Below are 25,886 nucleotides of genomic sequence, written 5' to 3'. Positions count from 1 at the left end.
GAGCCAGTGACCAGGGACCCAACAGCTCAGAGATGAAGGGAGAGACGGGGCCTCTCTCCCTCCTGTGTCACTGTCCCCCTGGAAAAGCAGCACACTGCTGAGGCACATTTCCGCAAACCTGGAGTCCGTCTGCCGGCTACTGGGATCTCTTAAAATCAAGAAGTTTGCGATTATCTTGTACTGTTTCTAGTGGGTCGGCTGTCTGAAGAATCTGGAGTCGGACTTTCATTCGGTAGATATGTTACTCAGGTGACTTTCACAATCCCCCTGGGACGTGTCCCCCGTGACGATGAAGCCACAGAGCACCAGAGAGGGGAAGGGCACGCCCGGGCTGTCACGGCTGCGAGCAGGGCCGGCGGTGGCTGCTCCTTGGGGTTCCGCCCAGCCTGCCGGCTCAGGGCACCTGCGCGTTCTGAGAGCTGTCTCGGGGCAGCGGTATATGGGCAGAACGGATGCCAGAGCCCGGACTTTCTGGGCTCAGTCTCACACGTGAGCATGCGTGTGTGTGTGTGTGTGTGTGTGCATATGCGTGTGCGTGCGTGCACTGCAGCAATCCACGTGCCCTGCCCCACCAGGCCGGCCTGTGAATGGATCCTTCTGTCACATTTCATTCAGTTGGCACATAAACCAGAGCGAAAAGAACTGGAGGCTGAGAGGGAAACACGACTGTCACCAGGTACAGTATCACTCCCGCCAGCCTGCAGTGAGGGAAGTTAAAATACAGCAAACCGGATGTCCTAGGAACTGGCACTTACCTTCACAAGATACACCAACATACCTGTTCAGGCACCTCGGGTTACTCTCACCTCTTCCTGCTCCCAGATGACGTCACCACAATCAGCACTTCCGTTCTCCAGACTCAGGACCTCCCAAGACTCACCAAGTGTATTTGCAAGACTAGGACACCTGTCTGCATGAACGCAGCGGCTCTTACCTGGGCGGACAGGCAGATACTCTGCAGGACACCACCCCCGTGGCAGGTCGGGTGCTGGGATTACAGAACGATGTGTTGACTTGAAACCGCAGGTCTCGGTAGCATCCGGCCCTCGTGGTCATCTGCCCTGCAGGAAAGGGTGCGACATATAACGAGGACTCAGAAATGTGCCCCGTGGAGACAAGCAGAAATGGCAGAGGAAGAGCAAATGAAATCTCTTTTTAAAAAGGATTTACTATTTAGGCATGTCTTTCTGCTGATGACCAATTGGCCAACTGTTGACATACTAGTCCTTTTCTGACCTGTCTTCATGATTTTTATCAGGGGATTTCATCAATTCTAAGGTGTGCGTACTTCCCTCCTGTATCTTCATATCTTTAAAGTCAAGATGTGTCTTTGTCTCGTAATTGGTGCCAACATACATTTGATGACACATCATTCTTTCCTATTGTTTCCGGAGTTGGGAACACCACCCACTTCTCAAAAGAAACACAATACGTCTGATTTGTGTTTCCACTTGAAAAGTCGCAATAGGAAGCAATCGATAATAAGCCAGAAAGGAATACAGACAAAAACACATTAAGCAGTTTATCACCAGAGAATTCAGTTGAATTTTACCAGGGTTGTAAGATGAACGGAGGCCTTTGCACAATAATGACTTTGGTGTTGTATCGAATGAGGTTAGTGGAAATGCTTGAAATGAAAGCTGGTTCGAACCTCAGCCCCCATTCATGTCCCCAGTGCTGTTTACAGCTTTGCAAACGTGCCCCAATTTGTTCAATATTTCAATTCATTAAATTTACCAAAAAAGGTACTATTCTTTACATGAGGTTCCTGGAACAGTCAAAGTCAGAGAGGCAGAAAGTAGGATGTTGGTTTGCCAGGGGCTGGGAGGAGGGGGAACGGGGAGTCACTGTTCCATGGGCGCAGGGTCTCAGCCTGGGAGGATGAACAGATCTGGAGATGGACGGTGGGGATGTTTGCACAACAGTGTGAACGGACTTAACAGCCCTGAGTCCTACACTCAGGAACACTCTGTCAAGTATATTTTACCACAATACTAAGGCAGTTCAAACTAGATACACATTTTGAAGGACAATGTTAAAGAGTTTATCCTATGGAGAGAAAAATAAAGAAAAAGAACCCAACTGGTATTGATTAAAAATGAACACAATTAAAATATAGTAAGATCTACAAATTATTTCATTGCTGTCTTTGGAAAGCCCGATGGAGTCCTGCGACTCTTGTGGCTCCTCTGTCCCCCACGTCTGCCCCTCAAGCCCGGGCATAACTCAGCACCCCTCCTGTGCCCAACTGGATTCCCGCGCCAGGCAGATGTTCAGAGCAAGGAACAGACCAAACATACAGTTTCGGAGGAGAAAGCGGCAGATTATAGATGCGAGACACAACCATCGCTAACACTCGGGTCCATGTGAAGACAAACCCTTCTTTACTCAAGGAAAACCAAAAGTCTTTAAAACACATCACACAGTGTGGCTAAGCTCTGTCAGAAGTCAGTGCTTTAAACGGGGAAAGTCACACCCTCTAGGAAAATAGTTTTCTTAAGCAGTCAGAAGAGAGACCTCCCTGGTTCTGGGGAGCCGCCATGAATCTCCTGTGTCTGAGCCCCGAGCTGCCCACTTGGAGGGGTTAAGCCCAGAGGGTGCTGATGAAGGACAAGGGGTGGTGGTCAGGACCTTGGCAGTTTTGTAAAATTTTTCAGTTCTCTGCTGATTTGATACAATTATATTTTTAACCAAGCTATGTAGTTTTTATTTTATGCTCCCCAATGTAACTTCTGCAATTATTTCTTCCCAATTTCCATGAGATCTGATGAGGAATGGGTTATTAAAAATGACTTTGAGAATGATCATGGAATACTTCTGCAGAAATTTAAGAAAATTTACTTAAACACATCGATAATCCTGAAGAAGAGTGTGTCCATGAAAGAGTAAAGTTTAAATCACACGTAATGAATGCCCCTAAACACCAAACAGGGTCAAGTTCACTGAAGTTGGAACTCCACCCACAAGGCAACAGAACTGTAATAAAATGAATATTCCAAGGAGTCTGGTAAGTTCGCAGCCCCAACACTTGTTCTAAAATGCAGATGTAGGAAAGTCAGAGATGGGCTTGGGGACTCACGTGGGTCACTCGAATGGAAAGAGTACGGTGACAGTTCCCGGTCCGTGCGTTCTGAGCAAGACTCAGGAGTGGATCAGCAGGCGCAGGGCTGCGTGGGCCCCTGCAGGCCTACAGATACAGCGCTCCGTAAACCCAGCAGGCTCCCTGCTTGACTCTACCTCGAAAGCAAGTGTGTCCCACACCGTTGCACAGTGTCCTCCAGGTAGGGACAGCCAGCCCTGCAGCCTGTCGCTATGCCCCACACAGCACAGATGGAGACACGCGGATGCAGTCACGTCCTCTACCCAAGTCCTGGCAGGAAGGGGGAAGCAGGGCTCTGCTCTGTGTCCTCTCCCATATTCCCGTACGTGCTTTCCTGGGGTGGGTCATGCTCCCTTCCAGCTCTGGCTTAAAGTCTCCGGGCTGCCTGCTGGACACACAGACCACGCTGTCTAACAGATACACAGACAGGCTGCAAGAAACCCTACCTGCCCTGAGGTCTGCAGTCTGGGGTCTCCCATGAGGTCAACAGGGTCAGTCTTGTAGCCCCGAGTCCACACCTTCCTCCAGGTATTCCTCCTCCTAAGTCCACACGTCAAACTGCTAGCAAAGACATTTCCTTTGAAACACACACACACTCACTCACTCATGCCACTCGCAAATTAAAAGCCTGTTTTTCTTGTTTTAAACTCAAGGTTTCAGAGCCCTGGCCTTCCAGCTCCAAGGCGTCCCTCGTGCTGACCTCCCTGCTCCTAAGTCTCTCTAGATGTCCTCCACTGCTATCCCCTCCGCATGCCTGGCAGATTTCACCCCTTTAAATGAGACCCAAATACCCCTTCCTCTGAATCTCTCTGGTCAATGGTTCTTGGTCTGGAGTGGGTATCAGAGCCGTCTCGTTCATTACAACACAGAATGCGCTGCCCACCTCCAGAGTTTCTGATTTAGCGGGTCTGGGGTAGGGCCCGAGGATCACATTTCTGGCCAATGCCCAGGGGCTGCTGGGGCAGCTGGTGCAGGGACCACACATTGAGAACCCCTGCCTGGGCAAAATCTGAAGCCGGGATTTTTAGGTCTAGAACTACAGGTGTGACGGACTAAAAAGTCAGTATTTGGTCTTTGGCCCTGGTTCCCAGCTAGAAGCTCCTAAAACCCTGGAAACCACAGTTACGAATGTAAAGGCTGTAAGAACGTCTTTTGTATGCTGAAACAAATAAACAAATCATCAAATGGGCAGAAGACATGAACAGACACTCTTCCAATGAAGACATACAAATGGCTAACAGACACATGAAAAAATGTTCAAAATCATTAGCCATCAGGGAAATTCAAATCAAAACCACATTGAGATACCACCTTACACCAGTTAGAATGGCAAAAATGGACAAGGCAGGAAACAACAATTGTTGGAGAGGATGTGGAGAAAGGGGATCCTTTCTACAATGTTGGTGGGAATGCAAGTTGGTACAGCCACTCTGGAAAACAGTGTGGAGGTCCCTTAAAAAGTTAAAAATTGAGCTACCCTATGATCTAGCAATTGCACTACTGGGTATTTACCCCAAAGATACAGACGTAGTGAAGAGAAGGGCCATAAGCACCCCAATGTTCATAGCAGCATTGTCCACAATAGCTAAATTGTGGAAGGAGCTGAGATACCCGTCAACAGATGACTGGATTAAGAAGCTGTGGTCCATATATACAATGGAATATTACTCAGCTATCAGAAAGAACGACTTCTCAACGTTTGCTGCAACATGGATGGCACTGGAGGAGATAATGCTAAGTGAAATAGGTCAAGCAGAGAAAGACAATTATATGGTTTCTCTCATCTATGGAACATAAGAACTAGGAAGATTGGTAGGAGAAGAAAGGGATAAAGAAAGGGGGGTAATCAGAAGGGGGAATGAAGCATGAGAGACTATGGACTCTGAGAAACAAACTGAGGGCTTCAGAGGGGAGAGGGGTGGGGGAATGGGATAGGCTGGTGATGGGTAGTAAGGAGGGCACTGGGTGTTATACACAACTAATGAATCATGGAACTTTACATCAAAAACCAGTAATGTACTGTATGGTGACTAACATAATATAATAAGAAAATATTAGTATAAAAAAAAAAACAAGGGGCAAGGATTTAATCAATCAGGACTAAGTTGCAAAATCTCCGTAGAAACAACCCACAGGGCTCAGAGAGCTTCTGGGTTGGTGAGCGCACCCCTGTGCTGAGAGGGCAGCACCCCCCAACTCCACAGGGACAGAAGCTCCTGCGAAAGGGATCCTCAGATTAGTCTCCCCACGTCCCCCTTCCTCTGGCTCTTCACTCCTCTCCCTTAGAATGCTACACTTCATCTTAGCCAAAGGGCCGAGAAGCCCTGCTCTCCCTTAGAATAAACTAGTACTTGCGAGTACTGAACCTTCCTGGGTTCTGTGAGCTGACCGAACAACTATCAAACCCGAAAAAGAGGAATTGCAAGAACCCCCAACTTTGTAGCCACGTCAGACAGAAGTGTGGGTACGTGGGGCACCCAGTACTTGTGACTGGTGCTTTAAATGGGAACAGTCTTCTGGGACTGAGCCCTTAAGCCTGTAGATTCTGCGTAACTCCAGGTAGCTCAGGTCAGAAAGGATCTGTAGCCACCCCCTTGGGCACTGGACAAGGGGGGGCCTTTGTCATTGCAAACAGCACACACCTAGTGTCCGAAGTGTTGTGAGTAAAGACAGTTCAGATGAGGCTGGCTCAGGTTTGCACTCATGCATCCTGGCAATGGTAATGAGGACCCCACTCCCCCTCAAAGCAGGCAGGTGTGGGCAGCCCACATGTTGAGTCCAAGGACAAGGTTCAGTGAAGACGTTGGAGTGCCTTTCTGGAAAGCAGAGAGCACATGCTGCCTGTGTCCGTAATCCCCCCAGTGTGCGTGGGTCAGTTTGTCCCCTCACTTAACAGAGTTTTTAAGCCACTGGCCAATTTCATTATATTCAGGAACTTCTACGTTCAGACAAGTTGATAGTGGGAGAACTAATGCTTAGCCAAAAACTCATTGAAGTAAGTAGGGGTATATTCCCTTATTCATATATTACTTCGGATGAGCTGGGCACAGTTCTGATGACTCACTCGCCCACATATCCACGCAGGGATGAAATCTGCATCTATGCTTTGTGAACCCACTTTTCCATGACTAACAAGGAATAAGAGACTATAAAATCAAAAGGAAAAAAAAAGGAACAATGTCTGTTTAAGCTGTTCTGCAAAGAATCATGGGGACTCCCTAATTAAGCCAGTCTATCGCAGTGATCCAATTTATAGGAAGCCAATATTGCACAACAGCACGATTTCCTAAAATTGCTGAGTCTGTACGCCCTAATGAAAAGAGAAGGAAAGCTAATCTTTTCTTTCCACTTACATGTCAATTTAAAAGTCCACTTTTTTATTCTTTAACCAAACTCGTTTGACTTTTTAGGAGGTGTGACTCTATAAATAATGGCTTCAGTTTGGTTTCCTGTTTTGAAATTAAAGATGTGTGAAATCCAACCCTTCTGCTCCAGTCCCAACAAACAATCCAGCCTTAAGGGTTGCTGGGGGTTCTAGCAAGTCACAGGCTCTCGATTAAGCAAATACGGAATTTGGTTTTGCTTTGAAATAGCAGGAGAAGTTTACTTTATTAAAGTGCTTGTTTTTCTTCTTTATTGGAGACATTTGTTTGGCGTCACTCCTGGGTGCCTCAGCGTCAGCCAAGTCCCAGAGCTTTTACCTGTTAACTCGGTAAGAGGGAAATCTGGAGCTAGTAATTCCTGAAATAATTTAGTAACAATGTACTAAATACACAAATGTGTGACCCAAAACAAACCGGGGATTTGTTTGACACATGTGCGGGTCCTGACTCTGCCAGTTCTTTTCTTAGCTGGTGACTTTGGAGACCTTTCCTCTTTCTCAGCGGGGCCCCAGCGGCACATGGGCAACAGCACTGCTGTCGTGAAGCACAGCTACACATTTTGCAAGACTCTGGCAGGATCCCTGATCCCGCCTGCTAAATGCCAGGAGCGCTCACTCCCACTCATTGTAGCTAAAATGTCTGCGCACAGGGACAGCGCACTCTCGGGTTGACAACACCGTAGGATATCTGTGGATAAGGAGGAATATTTATGGTGAGTAAAAGAAAGGGGAAATGCAGTGTTGCCTTGAAATTTTTTGCAATTAATAGAAATAGAACAAAACAGGAGGGTGATTAGTAGGTTTGAAAACATACATTTAAGAAAGTGACAATGGTGAACGTGGTATGAAACAAAGTTTGTGTTATGTGGCTAAAAGCAACACTCGGAGGACCGTTCATGGTCAGAAATACTTACACCGATAAATAAGAACGGAAATCAATGAATGTGAGATTGAAAGAGGATATGGGGAAAAGAGCTCAAGGAAGTAGAGAGAAGTGATCTGCGTGGAAACGGAAATCAGTGTTTTAGCAAGTGACGTACACCAGTGTATTTGACTCCAGACAAAAACTTGAAGCAGCAAGTATGTTACAAAAGGAAAGCAGAAAATCCAAGAGCTGATTTTGGGGATGGGGTTGTCACCTCCAGTCCAGGATTCTGGGGTTAGATCCCACCAAGGAGAGGCAGGAGCACAGGAAATCCGGGAGCAGAGGACAGTCAGAGCCTCATCACCACCTGCCTGGCCGCCGCGGGTCAGAGCATGCGCTTTGGCAGGCATGAGCTTGGCAGTAATGCAGGCATTTTCCTGGGAACCATCTGTGACAGGGTTGGCTTGGCTCTACTCCTAACAGGTGATTTCTGGAATGTTCTACAACTTCTTGGTTCTTAAGTAGCCAGAGTGACTCTGAGAGCTAATGGGGTCTCTGAACTTTACTCCTCCACCCTCCAACTATTTTGTAAGCAAACGATCCCTTCTATTAAATACCTTCTGGCGTGATACACCTAGAATGGCTTGTGTTTCCCTGGCTAACCTGCTGCTGATAGACCAACTTAATGAAGAAAATAAGGAATAAGCACAAATATGCAAGATAGGAAATGAGAATAAGAAAATGTCCTACCCAGAAGAAATGAAGAGAATTTAATGAGGGAGCTTTGTTCAGATTTATAAGCATAATATTAAAAATCTTACGGAAAAAGGTGGTTTTTTGAATTAGCAAAACTAACTCCAGAAGAGAGAAACAATCTACGTGGTTTAGTTACCAGACAGAATACAAAACTGTCTCGAAGACCTAATTCCTCAAAATGCAAGAGTCGGACGTTGCAAATAGATCCCGCCACACATAACAGAAGAAATAATACCAATGGCAGTTAAATTATCCCAAAGCATCAACGTGAGAGGGAGGGGCAGGAGGGCAGGCAGTGGGACGGAAGGAAAGGAGGGTCCTCCTCATGCACAGGTGTGCAACGAAGGCAAGAGACAAAGCCAGGGCGTGGGAGAAGGGAGGAGGCGTTCATCCAAGGCTCAGGAGGACTGAGCACTTTGGGGAACAGAAGGGGAGCAACGCTGAAGGAGAGCAGGGGCCAGTCGGTGGTGAGGAAGCTTGGTACCTAGGTCCAGGGTATCCGAGGAGCATCGGCTTCGGAGAGGAGGAGTCGTTCCTCTGGAGCAAAGGCAGGGGTGAGTAACAGGGAGCTCTGGCTTGGTGGGAACACGCAGGGCCGACACTTGGCAGGAGCCTCCCTGCAGAGGGGATGTGAGCTGCCCGCGGGGACCTGCAGGGACACCCAGGGACCAGAGCCCATCACCGGACCTCGGGCCTGGCTTCCGAGCGACTTCCAAGGCCAGTCAAAGTGCTGTCTTCAGTTACCAGCCAGCAAGATCGGTAAGTAGGTCTGGGATTCTGTTAGCGGGAACTGCTTTCCAACTTTTACGTAATGACTGATTAAAATCACATGGGGAGCAGATGCTAACAGCCTGACTCCGGTCCTGGGTGTTTTCCAGGAAAGTTCTCGTCTGTAATTCCTCTCCCTGCCATCCACTTAACGCGTCTTAACTCCCTCCCAGAGAGCATCAAGCTGCCCTTGGACCATCCCAGTCCCTGGTGGGCAATCCCGTGGCTGCCATTTGTACACTGATGGCGATGTTCACCCAAGTTCCTGTTCTCTCTCTGCCAGCTCTTCCCGGGAAGTGGATTTCCCTGTGGTTCCTGAACTCCAGGATTGCAGAGGGGCCTGTGAGGGCTGCCTCCGGCTCCGGGCAGGGGCCTTCCAAGTGGGCTTTCCACACAATGTGTTAGCGGAGAAGTCCCTTCACAGAAACCCAATCACAGTGACTCCTTGGACGGGTTCTCGAACTGGGACTGGAGGGCTTTGGATTCTGCAGGGCTGGAGTGGGCCCAAGAATCTGCATTTCTAACAAGTCCTCACGTGATGTAGATGCTGCTGGCCTGGGGCCACTCATGATGCCCACGGCGCCTCAGTTACCCTTCCACAGGGTTTCCCACACAGTGATGTTATGCGGGTAGACAGCCAGGCTCTGGAGGGTGAAATAGGATTCTTTACCACTCCATACATCAGATCTCATGCCATCACTCCAAATCTGTGCCCACAAGCAAACAAGCCTGTGTGTGTGTGTGTGTGTGTGTGGGCGCACACATGTGCAAGTGTGTGTGTGTGTGTGTGCACGTATGCACCGTGCACTTGCTCTCTGCCCAAGAGAAAGGTCTCAGACTTTTAGGAATGATGCCCTCAGAATACCCACCAAAACATGGAGCCTATATTGGTAATTACTAAGGAATTCTGGGGGGTGTGGAAGGGTTCACTGTCACAGTCAGCTGAAATCACTGTGACAAGCATTATCAACAATGCTTGAGTATACTGCTCACGAGCCTGGACCACCGCATTAAACATGAGCTGTTCGCTCAGTACCTGAGAAGGACCCTCCTCGAATGGTGGGTGCAGACAGCATAGTAACGTGGGACGGGGCCATCGTCAGTTCAGAGGAGGGTACACCAGGAAGGGCTGCACGTGGGAAGGCCCTGGGATGGAATATATTAAAAAGCTCGCAGTGACCTTGGGTCAGAGAGCAGTTTGTCTTCACGATTTTCTACCTGTTTACGGCATTTGTGACGGAAACTAATGACGGCATCTGCAGATGGGAGCCTTCATGAAAAGGCACATCGGTCTTGCTGACATCACGGACGCCGGGCAGTGAGGGGGTGCAGGAGGGGCCCGACCGCCCAGGCGACCCTCACAGGACCTCCTCCTGGCCCGCAGCCTGTCCACTCACCTGCCCTGGCCTCTCCCTCACTCCCACTCATTCTCCCTGGAAGGCTCAGCATTGGAAGCCTCAAGGGCTGCCCACAGAGCTGACATTCTGGTTTCTCTTTGATCCATCTTGCAACTGTGGATTGACACAGAAAACCAAACTAGAGAGCGCAGCAGAGGCCCGGTAAACACACACCTGTGTCCGGGGCACACCGGCACACACCCGCACGTGCACTGAAACTCTCCTCAGTCCACGGCAGCGAGGGAGGCCGACGCCCAGTCCGTTTCCCTCCACAGGAGAAGTCTGGGGGCTGTGCCCAGACGGCACACCTGAGCCCCTAGGGAGCGTCCAGGTGTCCCATGGCCTGGCTACTTGGGAACAGGTTTACGTGATGCTTTAAGAAATGATTTTTCACAGTTAAGCCAGAGCTACAGAGCATCACGTGAAATCAGGACCTGAAAATCTACCCACTGGCTTCGCTAAGAACAATCAAAGTTCTTCTCTCACCCCTGAGCGTTAGCCTTAATTTCCGTGCGGTGCCCATCAGATCCTTCAGTATTTCCCTCCCATGCGCTCTCACAGCCCTGCGTTCCTGGGGTCTCCTCCCCACAATGCGTTCACCTTCTGTCCACCATCCAGTAACCTCACCTGAGGAGACACCTAAGCATTAAGCAGAATGAACAACCCTCATGCCTATGTACTGTGTCTATATCTTTTTTCTTTTTTAAAAAAAATATTTTATTTATTTGAGAAAGACAGAGAGCACTAGCAGAGGGGAGGGGCAGCAGGAGAGGGAGACACAGACTCTGCACCGAGCAGGGAGCCCCATGCTGGGCTGGACCCCAGGACCCTGGGATCACAACCTGAGCAGAAGGCAGCCGCGTCACCGGCAGAGCCACCCAGCGCCCCTGTCTGTGTCCTTTTTCAAAGGGCTTTCTTGGGTCCTTCATCAGGGACTTTTGCTCACCTCGTTAGGAGTTGCATACGCAAGACTTCAGGGAATCTGTTCTCTGGGTAAGGCAGGGTGTTACAGGCGGATGCAATGTCACGACAGACGCCAAGAGGCCAGCCGGGGAGGGGAAGACAGAACTCTGTAAAGGTTTCAAAGCACCAAACAGAATGACAGCTTGGGGCATCGGTGTGGGACAAGTGGCTCCAGGACATCAGGAGGCCTGACTGCCCATAGCTGCGGGACGCCGAGCCGCCACACCGTCCTGGCTGCGGGGACAGGGCTCGGACAGACGACCTGAGTCAGCAGAGGGGAGGCAGGCTCCATCAGGGAAGCGGAGAAATCAGAAGACGGGTCACAGGAACGCGTCTCTGCACCAAAGACGCCAAGTCATCTGTTCCCCAAACGGAAGCTTCCAGGCAGTGCCTCCGGCCCTCCGTTCACACCGCGGCCCCTGAGGTGCCTCCACGTCCTGCCCGCGGGCCTCTGTCACAGAAGGGCGGGAACATGGTGGGCCACCCTTGGACCCCTCAGCTGCTGCAGGTACAAGCCTGCGCGCCCGCCCGTGCACGCACATCTCCAGGAGTGCGTGTGTGCACTCACACAGGCCTACACCCGTGTGTGCACAAACACGGGCCACTCTGAAGATGGAGACATTATCCCAAAGGGAGGAATATGCTCCTCGTCCCTGCCCTGGGGCCACACGGACAGTAAGATCATGATCCGAGTCCCTCTTGCTTCCAGAGTTTTGTAACCTAAACTGTCTGGTTTCTCAGCAAAGCTGTAACATTAACAGAAAAGAATCGGGACTGACATTTATTTGGCCAAACAGAGTGTTAGGAGCTTTGCAGGTAGTCTCTCATTTAATCCTTCAAGGAACCCTGTAGAGTAGCTTACACTATTATCCTCTTTTTATAGATGGGCTCACCAAGGCATAAAAGGCTTAAGTGGCTCATATGGTCACGAGTTTTTAAGAGGCAGGGCTTTGCGGGGACTCCTGGCAGGCCGGTCACAAACACCACGCTGTCTCCTCCAGCTCAGCGAGGCACGGCGTGTCACCTCCCGCCACGGTCTTTCTGTCCAACGTGAGATATGCAAGTAGAAACTGTAACCTCTTGTTTGATGTTTGTTTGAGACAGAAAGAGACGTGTACATTTTCTATTTCAGAATTCTTCATACACTGGAGGACAATTGTTAAACTCTATTCACTGGGAGCTGAGTAAATGCCTGGAAGCATGGGGACCAGAATTCTGGATGATGGAAGTCGCTTCCAGGCCCTGTTCCCTACTCCGTGTCCGGGAGCAGGAGGGAGGGGGAAACCGGGAGGTCTGGGGAAGCTGCCCCCATGGAGGGTACTCATGTTTCTGGGTAACAGCGGGATAACCCCAAACCACCCTTTCCAAACACGGCCTTCACATATTTCTAAATCACAAAGTCTTTGAGGTCCTGCATTTGTCCCGTTGACAAACAGACCCTTGGTGGCTGGTGTGCCGGATGCAATGCTAGACCCTGAGACGCAGCAGCTAATTAACAACAGCGAAGGCCACGACCAACCACGACCCAAGCTTGTTCCAGGCTGTCACAGAAGCTAAATACAGACAGTGCAGCAAATAGCAAAACCAGACGTATGCCAGGCCAGGCGCAACAGAGCCAGACATCTGGGCCAAGGAATTGGAGAATGCTGCTGATTTGGGGTGGTGGGGACCACGGCCTGTGGCCTGGGGGCGTCCTAGAGCTCAGTGTCGGTCCGCAGGGCGGAGACACACTCAGAACCCAGGCAACAGCAAACCCCGGGCACCAAGTCCTGTCCTTAGACCAAGGAAAAGTTCAGAACAAGGAGAAAACTTACAAACAGGAAATCGGTACAGAAGAGACTCAAAACCAAAGAGAAACAAATCCGAGTGGTGCTCGATTCCACAGCCGTGTTGGAATGATTCATTTCCATGCAGCTGACGTGCCCAGATTCTGGGCATTCTGCATAGACTGACTTGAGGGCTTATATAAAATTATCCCTTCAAGTCCTACTATGGCATTTGCCTCTGCATTTTCAGAAGGAGAATTACAACTGATGTCTCACTGCTTTTTCACCAGGATTAAATCAGATCACGGGACAGGCAGGCAGGGGGAGTTGCTGGCTAAGCACGATACTAGCCACACGCCTGAGTGGGCAGGGTGCCAGGGCTCGCCATCCACACGGACGACAGAAGACATAACAGGCCAGGTGCTCACTGCATGGCCCAGGGATGCTGATATCCCAGATAATGAAGATTGAAGTGGCAAGGCTCACCCACATATCACATCTGTATGTAGGTGGCAGGAGCGCTTGAAATCTCAATTTGAATTTTATTTCCCCAGCCCGTATCAACAAGGATAGACAGAAATATGAATTTAAATATTTCTGGCTTTGAGTGTTTTCAAATTTCTGAATATTCTGAGAAAATAAAAATACACAGAGACAGCCATGTGCCCAAAAGCATTTAGGGTCTCCGGGCTCTACTTTTACAGCAGGGTAGAGATGTTTCAGATGATTTTCCTGGGAAACGGGGTCTCCTCTGCCACCTAGCTGAAGGCTTACTAAGACTTAGGCGTCATTTCTCGGACTGAGGACATGTCTGTGAAGCAACTTCTCAACATTGCTCATAATCGCTCAACTACTCGTCAGGAAGCAAAATCACAGAGCACACAGGAATGACAGAATCACACTGGCCGGTGTTTTAAGATGACCCGTATTAACAGAGAAGAGAAGAGTCTAGCATTTAAAGGCTAAAGCAATGAAGTTGAAGAATGTGAGCCTGTAGCTGGGGGGAGCCCAGAGCTGAGCCCTGCTGCTGGAAGGTCGAGATTTTCACAAGCAAAGAGCTCAGGCTGGACTTTTACCTTCTCATGGAAACCAGCCCTGGCCACTTCTCCAGAAATCATTTTTAAATCTTCATATTTTACCAAAGTATCTGGAAGGGGAATATTCCGTGTTGAAGGCTATGATTTTACCAAACAATCTCCAGGTTTTCACTAATTCTAACTGTAGAATGAATTCCAGCTGTTGTCAAAGGCAAAGAAAAAGAAACCAATCATATAAGCGAAACTACACGGAAAACTAGAAGATATTCCACAAATGAACGCATGCCGTCTCTTGAGAAGCGTGCATCATTCCTATCACGAGGGCTAGATATTCACGGACGTGTAATGAGTGAGCACTGAGGAGCCTCGCAATCGGAGGAGTGGGGAGAAGGCCAGGAAAGCAGAGTGGGTGACGTCCCGGGAGCTTCTCAGAGTCTCAGTGACTCCCAGGTGTGTGTTAACGGGCAGCTCTGTCTGGCACGATCACGCTGAGCTTATGGAGTGCTAACGTGTCCCAGAGCCCGGAGGGTGGTGAGGACGGTCATCTGTGGATGGCCCGTGATGTCCTCATGCATTTCTCCTGCTTAACAAGGACCCGGCCCGAATCCAATTTCCCTGATGCCCTGACCTGTCCAAAACGGCGGAGCGCGGCGCCACTCGTCCTGCTGTGGGTCACCAGCACCCATCTTTATGGTGTGGCCACCAGGGGGGCTGCGGGCCTGGGAGCCCCGTGTGCACTCTCCCCATAGCAGAGCACGCTGAGAGGAGTCTGGTGCGACTCCGTGATGGGAGTGTGAGGGGCTGACCTCAGACGGACACTTGAACCCACTGCCCCTGGTCGGGCAGGTGTGCCCGAATGCGAGAGGCTCTGGGGGTGGCAAAGGACCCCTGCTCCCTGGGAAGAGTCACGCTTCTCCGTTTCACCCTGGTCCTCTGAGCGAGCTGGAGGAGATGGGCAGGGGTGGACATCACAGCCCAGGCCCCCGAGGAAGGTGCTCCCTCTCCAGGAGATGAACCTTTCCTTGCTTTCTCCTCTGCTTTTTGGGGGCTAAGATGTCAATGGGGGGTAATGCATTTTGTAACCTAGCAGGGTCTCGGATAAAGACACAGCGGCATTTTCATGAACTTGGCTCAAAGGTAACCCAATGAAGGGAAGAGAGAACGAGAACTGTCTCAAGTTCTCAGGGACCAGAAGGACAAGCTCGGCCGCTTCGTTTAAGTGTAAAAAAAGGAAAAGGCACACTTTCTGCAGGGTCCAAAGCATTCCAGCGAGCGAAGTACAGTTGGGAAAGATCCACCCTGGAGCAGCGGCTATGAAAAGGGAGGGTGACGTCAGCCGATGAGGTGAGTGAGCTGCCTCCATCGTGCTGCTGGGACGGACACTCGCAAGGGTGGCCGAACCTCGTTCCCTGCGCCGTGCTCCTGGGCCCCCTAGCACTCTCGGACCTGTGCACCAGGTACCTCCTCTCTGGAGAACGCGTGTGTTTCTGAGGACAGAGCCAGTAGATGTCTCTTTTCCTTACGCTCTCCCCTATCACGTCAGGCCTCACACACGTAAGGAAGAGCTGCTGGACTGAAGTCCTCCCTTCCTTGGTTGACGTGCGGACGCGCCATGTTTCCCCGGCTGTAACGCTAGAAAGGCCCTGAATACTTTTCATGTGAAGTAACGGTTATGTTACTGTTTCACGGTTCAATTCACAGACGGGAAATGAAGCAAAAGTCTCTGCATTTTCCCCACTGACTGTAAGAAGTTTGAGGTTCGGATCCGTGCCCACAAACACCTGCTGACTGAACAAGTGAAGGAATAAATGAAGGGTTGGATATCAACAAGAGAAGGGCAAGGATGCTAATGATCCCATTCCATTTTCTAAACTTGATCATTAAACTAATAAAGTTTATGCCTTCGAATATCGGTAGATGGCAAAGACAATATTATTGGGAAAGTACAAGAGAGGTTGGTTTACAGCCAATTTTAAGACTTGTGGAGACATGTTTAAAGATTTTATTTATTTGAGAGAGACAGAGAGAGAGAGAGAACACGTACACGAGCTGGGGGAGGAGCAGAGGGAGAGGGAAAGAATCTCAAGCAGGCTCCTTGCTGAGTGTGGAGGCCAATGCGGGGCTTGATCTCACACCCCGGAGATCATGACCTGAGCTGAAACCTAGAGTCGGACGCTTAACCGACTGAGCCACCCAGGTGCCCCTAGTATTTGTCTGAGAAATTTTAATTGTGAATCAGGTCATATTTTCACTTAAGCAAAAAGCATTATCCCCAGACATTGCACGGAGTGTAGTGGAGAGCTTAGAACATAGCTATAAGCCAGATTTTAATAAGCATTTCACTTGGAAGCAAATCAGCACTTTGAGATTAGTTATTTGAAATGCACTGAACCACCTGAAACAGAGGTTGATTTGTAAAAATTACAGCATATGTCATTTTGAGAAATGGCTGATGCCTCTACATTGGAAATGAGAGTCTAGCGATGTCATTACCATGTGATAAAATTGTCCACCTTACAGTCAGACATCATCAGCTAAGTCAGTTCCTATGCTAACCGTATTCTTGGCTTCCTGTCTCTGTGTGAGCCCTGACCTCTCACCAATGCCCCAATACTGGCTGACAGTCCGGTCCAGGCACAACTAAGCAGGATCATTGAAATAAAAAAATGTGGTCATATCATAAAAGTGAGTGGAAAGGAAAAAGGAGCAGGGGAAACTTGACAGAAAAGAAGATGAAAGGTCGGACTTGCCCTGTGTCTGTCAGGAAATCTTATTTTCCAGAGAGAGATGGGTCCATTAGAATAGAGAAGGAAATGGGGCCTCTTTAAAACAAACAAAGAAACAAAAACACAACTATTATGTTTCCTCTGTTGATGCCAGGTGATGTTTCTTGAATGAAACAAGAGGGAAGATGTAGGGGAGTTTCCAAGTGTCTTTCCCAGATCATTAATTCCTTAACTGGGTTATTTAAAGGTCCCCTTGTAGGCATGAAGTTCGCAGGGAGAGAGCTAAGAAAAGTATGCTTTGAAAGGTTTCACTATCCAGGATGTCGGAAGGTCTGTGCAACTAGAGATCTTGAAAACACAACATGGGCAGATAAAATGAAAATGGTGTCCATGCCTCCCCTTTGCCTTGGGGGCTCGGGTTGAGAATGTTGGGTGATACACAGACCAAGGTCCCCAAGAAAGGAAGACAAGAATCGAGTGCTCTATCAGATTCGCTGGTGAATTTAGTTTTTCTCGCACAAAACGGAACACATGAGAACAGACTCATTTTAAATGGTCAGCCTCCAATGTTAATCATTCAGATGGTTAAATGTGCTATTTTCAGATAATACAGAATTTAAAGAACCTGGCCTACCTTTCAGACGCAAGAGGCTCCAACAGCACAGAATGAATGAAACGCTGTATAAATTTCGAGTAACTATGGGCTTATCTCCAGAAGATGTGTGTCATCAGATACCATCAAATCCTGAAACACCGAAGTTCAAAAAGGCATAGACAGCGAACTCTGGGCAACTGTTTCATCAAGACAACCGCTTGGTATCAAGTCTGGGGAACGAAACGCCCCCAACTGAAAATGAATCACTGTCATTAATCCTTGGCAAATAACCCAGTGATTTCAGCCTACTGGGGGAGGTGTGACAACTCCATCAAACACAGATCCAAAAATAGCCCATGTTAGGACTGAACAGGACAAAGCTTTGACCTTCAAGTGGTCGCAAAAGGAAGCACTGCCTGGTCCACCAGGGCCTTCTACTCGCCGCCTTTCAGGCTTCTGTTCAGGGGATGGCCATTCCCATCGATCAGAAAATGCTCTATTGTGAAGGGAAGACGTAGGCTGAAATCACTGTGCTTCCTGGTAGAATCATCTTTGTTCAAGAATGTGAACGGACACCAGCCTGTGAGCAACGTGGACAGTTAGAAGTCTGCCCATGGTGGGAGGCACACGGGGTCAGTTGAGCTGTTTGAATCCACACCACCTGCTGGGTTATCTGGGACAATCCCTGAAACTTCTGAGCCTCTGGTTTCTACAGAACGAGGGGAAATAATAACAAGACCTCCGAGACGCAAATAATGATTGCTTCCAGGCACTGATACTCGTAAAACCTTACGCCTCAAGGACATGAAGGGCTGTTGCAAAGATTTGGTGGGTGGTGCTCTCCTGCAGCCCAGAGCTGCCCCCCAGCAAGCACGTCCTGTCTCCACTCTCAACCCCCGCTGCGGGTTTCCACAAGACAGTGTACGTCACAACACACAGTAGGTGCCCAATAAATGGCAACAGTGTTTTTCTCACCATCCTCTTGCTCCTCTGGAGAATTAATCCTGGGGGCGCTGAGAGAGCAGGAGAGTGAAGGCATGCTGTATCCTTTCACGGAAACAGGGGAGGGTCCAGGTAACCCTTCCTGAGGGTTCCCATGTGGCCAGTGAGGGGTACTTGGAGTGAGTGCTGAGTCTCGGGGCCCAGGCAGGTCAGGTTTCTACCGGGAAGACTCAGAGGAGCCACATCCTACCCAAGCTGGTGAAGGTCAGGCACCCTGTGCCCCATCTAGTTGTGGAACTGACAAACCCTAATTTCCCATCACTTTTTCCACCCAAATTGAAAACAAACAACGCATTCACTGACTCTATAATGCAATTCTTTAAGCAAATGACTACGGAATGGGTTCTGGGTTGGTTTCCTCTAGAAACCTCAATGTGTGAATTATTCCCGAGGGCTAATCACACATTCAGCATTTTCGGGATCCTGAGACAACTAACTCGGTAACAGCTGAGGAAACCAAGTGCTCCTTGGAACGGCTGACTCGCAAAGGGGACATGAGTGAAGCTGCCATAAGAAACAGAGGTGCAGACCCACCACCCTCTGCAGGCGTTCCCATGCAATTCCTTCTATTTCTTCCACCAAATGAAAATGTACAAAGAAGAGTTCTGAAAATCCTTACAACGTCTTTACACAAATATAAAGCTTTGTCATTGTTATTTTAATCAAACTCTATTAGATATTCCTAAATAGGGATGGATAAAATCAAGTATATTCAATATAATCTGTGAAAGCATGAGCGGTGGTTGTAAGATCAGAAGAAAAAGAGAGGAGAAATAAGTATGATTAGAAATTAATTTTCCCATTTCACGCACAGGGGATGCCTGTGAACATAGTTCTGTTCCTCCATTCCCTGAGTGGGGGGCACATGGCAGCTCCTCTGGTCCCATCCCCAGTGAGGGGGCCCCATATACTCTTATTTTGTAGAGAGGAGTATATTTGCTTGCTCTCCTTGTGTGCAGAAGGGAATCATATTTTTCCTTAGGAAGCTCTTAATGTCAGAATTTAAATATGATTTCAATGTTTTACTTTTAGTTAATAATGGGAAGTTACTGTGTGTCAAGCACGTTAGTGTTAACTGTCCAGACTTAATGTTTTTTGGTTAATCTTTGTTTTTCTCTACTTTTATCATGTCTTTTATTAGAACTACTATTAACAATATATGAATTTATTTCTACTTTTTCCTTATTCGTTAGATTCTTACTTTATGCAACTCTCCATTTTGTGTACCTATTTACTTAAATGTACACCTGTCTAATTTCTTAATTATTAAAAGCTGGAATTCACAAAGCTGAAATCTGTCTATCTTTATGAAAACTTGTCTGTTCTCTAAATATCAGAACTGAGTATTGTGTTTCTAAATTTGAAAAATTTACCCGCCACCCTTTGTCAGACAATATGTCTGGCTCTAGCTGAGAATGTTCCTGTACTGAACTAACTTTATCAATTTAGACATTCTTTTATACGCAAACAATGAATCATGGAACACTACACCAAAAACTAATGATGTACTGTATGGTGAATAATGTATCCTAAAAAATAACTTAGACATTCTTATGATCAAATTTTTATGGTATTAACATGACCAAGTCATTGACTCTCATGAGAAATTCTTCTTTCTGACATGCTGTTTCTAGTCATTTCCACTGCAATTTGCATAAAATTCCCAGAGTTTCTGAGTGAATTTCAATATACAACTTCATAGTAAATTTTGTGAGCAAGACCAACTGACAAAAACCTCCATCTGTATCACAGTATTTTCAATGTGAGCCTCTGTTTCGTATCACCAACACGATACATACAATAATTGAGTGAATTTCATTTCAATAATCTCAAATAATGAAACTATTCTTTATCAAATCTTCACTTAGAAAGTAGAAACCAATTCAGTGCATGACTTCCTCAGAGCCACACGCTGACGTAGATGACCGGAGAAGGCAGGCGAGGCCTTCGAGGGACATTCAGAGCCACTGCTCTCTGCTCTCCCTCTGGGGACTGGCTACTCGCCTCAAGCAGAAGCCCTGAGCTACCTGCCCGTATGCGGTGAGGACCCATGAGTGCAGCGTGCCCATGGCCCCAAATGCACCCTGGCCCCTCAGGGCTCACCACCAGGGGAGGCGTGAGAAGTGACCTACCCCCTCCGCAGGACACGGAGCACTCGGAGCGGACGATGGCCCACGTGTAGCGAGGCTGGCCACCAGGCTTCTTCTCCCCCCGCAGCCGAGGCACCGAGTACTCCCAGGCAACACCCGGGTTCCTTCCCTGAAACAGAAGCTATAAAATAAAAAAGGGGGAAAATAGAGCAAGTTAAAATGGAACTGATAAACATAAGCTAATTTTTATTTTTTTTAAATAATACTTAATAGTATCAACAATAAGTTGGTTGCAGTGAGAAACATTGTCCAGCCTCCAAAATTTATATGAACTTTCTAAACAGAAATGAACTGTCAGCAAGAACCAAGCACATTTAGAAAAACGTCAGCAAGAACCAAGCACATTTAGAAAAATGTAGACATTTCACTCTTTTGTCTTATATTTAGTATATTCCTCCATGCAAGCCTTCGAACACCTTTGCAACCTAACTAAATATTTGGTTACTTCCCCCAATGTTCCCTTGGGATCCCCTGCAAATCCTGTCCATCGGAGTGAATCAGAAAGCGATGCCTGTAAAGCACTGTCCGGCTTCCCAGTGAGCTCCAAGCAACCCAGGACCTTGAGTGGTATCACCCATGCCACCACCAAAGCCAAGTCAGAGGACCTGCTAGTGTGACTGGACGCAGAGGTCTTTCGCCAACTGGCATGCACCCTGTAGTTCCAGGAGAAAACTGTTTTATCAGTAAAGATCTTTTAGGTTGAGCCTGTCCGTGAGCCGTGGCTTAGCACCTTGCGTTTGGACTCTATCTCCTAGCCTGAAACCCGATCGTATGGACCAGTCCCTTTTCACTCATGAATGTTTCAGATCCACTGATCTCAGTGAGAAGGTTTTTTATCTTGGAAACCTCACCATTAATCCATTGATAGAAATTCCATCTTTGAGGCTTAGAGCCTGTATTGGTCCTGCTGTGATGCGCTTCCCTGACAACCTGGCACTGCGTTCCCCTCCCTGACAACACAGCATAGTTGCTGAAGGTGTTGTAGGACAGGGGCGAGCCCCGGACAGGTGGCCGCACAGCAAGGCCACTGAGATGCTCTCCCTTCTGACATCCTGAGTCTTTGCAACTCTGCTTCCCTCCAGAACAGTTCCTAATAAGCCATGTTCATCTTCACACTTGACCTATCTCACCTTGTGTGTGATTATTCGAGCTGAAGCCTGAGAGGATGGGAGAAATAATCAGGGCAGGAATTCAGGGCAAGGAGAACAGCTCAGAGTCAGGAGGGGAGACAGAGGTGGGATGTGTGCAGATGCGGCGGCTGCCCCCAGACCACCCGGAGAAGCATCTCCCAGGAAGATACAGGAGGACAGGAGGGGGATGCCTGGCCCCAGAGCAGGTGGGGAGCATCTGGGGAGCTCACTTCTGCATACCCAGTTGTGGGCTAATAGGGTAACTTTTGAACCAAGTGCTTTAACCGTGCACAGAAACACAGAAAGGTAAGGAGTTAGCATATCCAGTGCCAGCCACCTCCATCTGCCCAGTCCCATGGGGACAGATCGTGTTGTAGGAAGAGCCTAATTACAGCTTGTGAGCCTCTGTGGTCCTGAGTAGAAAACAGAAGGGCAATGGGTCAAGAGGTGGTTGTGCGGCCCCCTCCTTGCACACCAGGACCCGTGTGAGGGCACAGCGGGGGCCTTGCTTCTGGGGGCTCATCACACTCCCATTCCACAGGATTCAGTGGAAAGCTGACCTCACCCCAAACAGAGGCACCAACAGAGTCCCCCGAGCATGCCAGCTTCTCACTTCCAGAGAGCTTTCAGGATGGGGCAGACTGGTAAAAATCCACCGAGAAGGACCCCCAGCAGGAGCCGCATGACGTGCACAAATACAGATGTGATGAGGCCCCAAGAACGGGAAGAGCCTGAGCCCACGGCCCCACCCAGTGCATCCATTAGTCTTGTTTCCGATATGCCATCAAACCGCACACATTACTCTGTGCCAATAGCCCTGGATCGGCACCAACACCCGAAGACCCGCACTCCCAGCCCAAAGACGAGAAGCCTGGGGTCTACCTCCACAACCAGCGTTTCGTTGGTCGGCCCAGACGAGGTTAAGCTCTCCGGCTCGTGGGAGGACCGTCTGTACTCGAACGTGGTGCCTGAAAACCTGTAGCGGCCGGGCCAGTCGACCGTCCAGTGTCCGTTCAGGTGGTATTTTTTGAGGGCATTGCGCACAGAGATGTAGGAGGTAGACACGTTCATCTCGTGGATGCGGATACTCCGGGCGCCAGCAGGAATGGTGACCACCTGATAATACTCTACAGTAAGGGACACAGGAGCGGGGGAATGTGGTAGCTCATTGGATAGCGCCGAGGCGCAAGCCCTATGCCCCCGGGGTTCCCCACCACCAACACCTAAGGATCCACATTGGGAACCAGGAGAAACTGTGGTGTGGCAGTCAGTTCCATCGGGTCTTTAAGTGACTTGTTGGTTTTTTTTTTAATTGGAGCAGAGCTATTACCATTCTCGCTAATAGTAACCTAGCAACCACTTCCCACCCAAAGGAAAGGCTTGACAAGCATAGCAGGGAAGGAGATTGTGTAGGTCTTTGCAGGACCCTTAAGGCTGCTGTTTCCACTGCACCTCAAGGGGTTCCCGCCAGGAAGTTCCACTCGCCATCTTCTCCGCTCAACACCTGCAGGCAGCTCCGCGTACTCACGGTTGGCGCCGTGGTGCTTGGCGTAGAGCCCCTGGTGCGTCGTGCAGTCTGAGTTATTGCCCCTGCACACACCGCAGGAGTCTTCCACAGCATCGGACCCAAGGACGTGGTCACATCCGACTCTCTGGGGAACCGGGGTCACACGTCATTCGTGCAAGAGAAGACGACAAGAGCGAAGTCACAACCCTTCAGTGAGCAACCCCCCCGTAAAGGCAGAACATCTCACCCACACAGGGTAGTTCACAAATATTTATTGGATACCAAATATGTGCACAAAGAGACTGAAACTCGACTCTCGGGTCCAAAGGAGGAAACCCTGACACCTGTCCTCTTTGGTATGGTCACACGACCTCAGTATCTGGAGCCCTCAGTTAAATCTCTCAGATTGTCTCGTGGGAGAGAACAGTGCATTTCAGACGGACACAAAGCTCTTCTTCGTGGAAATGACAAGCCATGTGTCCACAGGAGGGTCCGCTGGACCATGCCACCACGCCTCTGAATCGCCGTGTGCAATGCAGAGAAGTAACACCCGCCACGGGGGAATTATTCCCAGCAGTACCTTATGTAACGGGCATATTTGTTTACTGTCTTCGCACTTAAGGGACTCTTTATAGTGTCTGTGGTGCCTGCTAGCGTTACACTTCCTAACAAAGAGTTTAGTGTATACAAGTAAAAACTCCATTCAGAAATGAAGTAACTACAGCCCGCAACTCCTTGCTGGAAATCCTTAGGGCCAGATGCATTTCAGAGCTCAGTGTTTTTGGATTTTAGGAAGGTAATTAACATATTATGCACATAACATGAGAGTCCCAGCAGGGTCCAGGGCAGCACCCCTAATAAAACACATACGTGATGTTTCTACAGCAAAATGTGAACATCTTCACTCTAAGTGGACTAAATAAAACTGACAAATATATCAGTTCAGGGCAGGTTCTGGCTAGCGAACAAACTCAGGGCACCTTATATTGTGCAACCTAATGAACTTTCCATCTGATAGCTTCTGGGATTTCAGAACTACACATAAGGGATTGTGATACTGTATCATGACGAATACCCCAAAATAATGAAATATTTAACAAATCAACTAGTAATTAGACAAAATGGACAGAGATCTGAACATTTTAAAGCTGAAAGAGATCTCGATGGAACAGAGTTGATCTTCACTTGGTAAAAAGTATGACCCTGCGTGTCTCAGCGGATGACCCAACTTTACTCGGTCATCCAACTTAGAGAAATCTAGAATGAAGACCAAGGTCCTTGGACTCATGGGTATGCATTCTGAGTCACTACAAGGAAAAACCCATCGTTCACATTCAGTGTATTTGATCTCCTAAGGTTTTCACTTTCTGCATATAACAGAATTTCTTCCCCATCTCACCTCTGCGGGGGGCGGCAAGCTCAGGGCTCTATGGCCACTTAGTCGCCAATCTTTCCCAGCTTGTCTTCTAAGTCCCTCCACAGAAGAGACCCCTGCATGATGCAAAGTGGCCTCCGGGCTCAAAGCTGCCCCCATCCGTGCTGCCCACCCTACTGCAGGCTGATCCCCACTCTGCTCCTCCCTGATGTGAGGATACAAGCCCTCTGGGCACCCCTTCCTGCTCCCTCATCTCCCTCGGCACCCCGGCGCTGCCTGCCCTCGGGTACTCTGATGCCTGAGTCGGGTCCTATCAACCCACGCTTTTTTGCAGGACCCTGTTCCCAGTCTGCTCCCCCAGACCCTTCTGCCAACTCACCCTTCCAGATCTAGCTCAGAAGCTCCCTTCTCCAAGGAGCCCTGCAAGTCCCCCAGAACCGCATCCAGGAAGGAATCAGCTCTCCCCTGCTCCCCATTCTCTGCCTGCACCTGGACTGCAGCAAGTCCCATGTGTCTCAGTGTGTGTTCGTCTGGCTCCCCTCCCCACCCACCTGGCTGTGAGTCAGAGAGAAACGGCGGGATTTAAATGTCTGGTGTCTTTAGCCCCTTAGAGGACGCCTGGCACAGAGCAGACTATCTGGACACATGTGTTGAATGAATGAACGATCATTATTACCTCACATATCCCATCTATACAAACATTACGGCTATCCTCCGAGCATGGAGTCCCATCTTTGACTTTATTTGACAAAGAAAAGAAGAAATCAAATCCTTCTGCGATACAGTAGAGTTTGCATAAGTGCTGATCTTAAAAAGAAATACACACACAAACACAAATAAGAAAGATACTTAAGCTCTGATCATTTTTGCTCTAAATTTTAGATAGACTTTTTAAAGTTTTTTTTTCCCATAAAATAACTTCCACACAATATTCATTGCAAAGACATTTTTGTATAGTTGTCTCATGAGGCTTGGATTTTTTTCCCTTTGATTTTTAATTTGTATAAGGCTTCAGTAGTAATTTTTACTCTTCTGTGTCCTTTCCTATCCTTGTTCTTTACCCAGTGGTCGGCACATAGTAGGCATTCAATAAATATTTGTTGCTTGAATACAACATGACTGTTCCACTATTTCACTAGTATGAGTAACTATCCTCTTGTAGACATGCAAAAGGTCATTACCGTTTAGTAGCAATATATAAAACTCTCACAAATGAAATGTAATAAAAGAATTCAAATGATCACCAAATTTCTTAATAGCTAACGCATCTGATGAAATATATATTTGAACCAATAAAAGGAATAACTTTTAGAGGAAACCTCCCCAGGATAATGTTTTCTACAAATGTAAGGACTGTCGAAGCACAC

General features: G+C 48.4%; 1 protein-coding gene across 1 annotated transcript in view; it reads right to left on the bottom strand.

The window, feature by feature from the left end:
- Positions 1–25,886, bottom strand: part of ADAMTS16 (ADAM metallopeptidase with thrombospondin type 1 motif 16) — a 146,246-nt gene that overhangs the window by 41,029 nt on the left and 79,331 nt on the right. Inside the window, exons 14-18 of the mRNA XM_026506658.4 lie at positions 25,196–25,326; positions 23,166–23,289; positions 22,520–22,764; positions 20,490–20,628; positions 935–1,061 (exon numbers count right to left, since the gene is read on the bottom strand). Of these exons, the coding sequence (XP_026362443.2) occupies positions 935–1,061; positions 20,490–20,628; positions 22,520–22,764; positions 23,166–23,289; positions 25,196–25,326 (766 nt within the window). The remainder of the gene's footprint in view (positions 1–934; positions 1,062–20,489; positions 20,629–22,519; positions 22,765–23,165; positions 23,290–25,195; positions 25,327–25,886) is intronic.

The sequence above is a fragment of the Ursus arctos genome, unplaced genomic scaffold (genome assembly GCF_023065955.2).
Source record: "Ursus arctos isolate Adak ecotype North America unplaced genomic scaffold, UrsArc2.0 scaffold_15, whole genome shotgun sequence".
Lineage (NCBI taxonomy): Eukaryota > Metazoa > Chordata > Mammalia > Carnivora > Ursidae > Ursus > Ursus arctos.
This window is presented reverse-complemented; position numbering and strand designations above follow the sequence as displayed.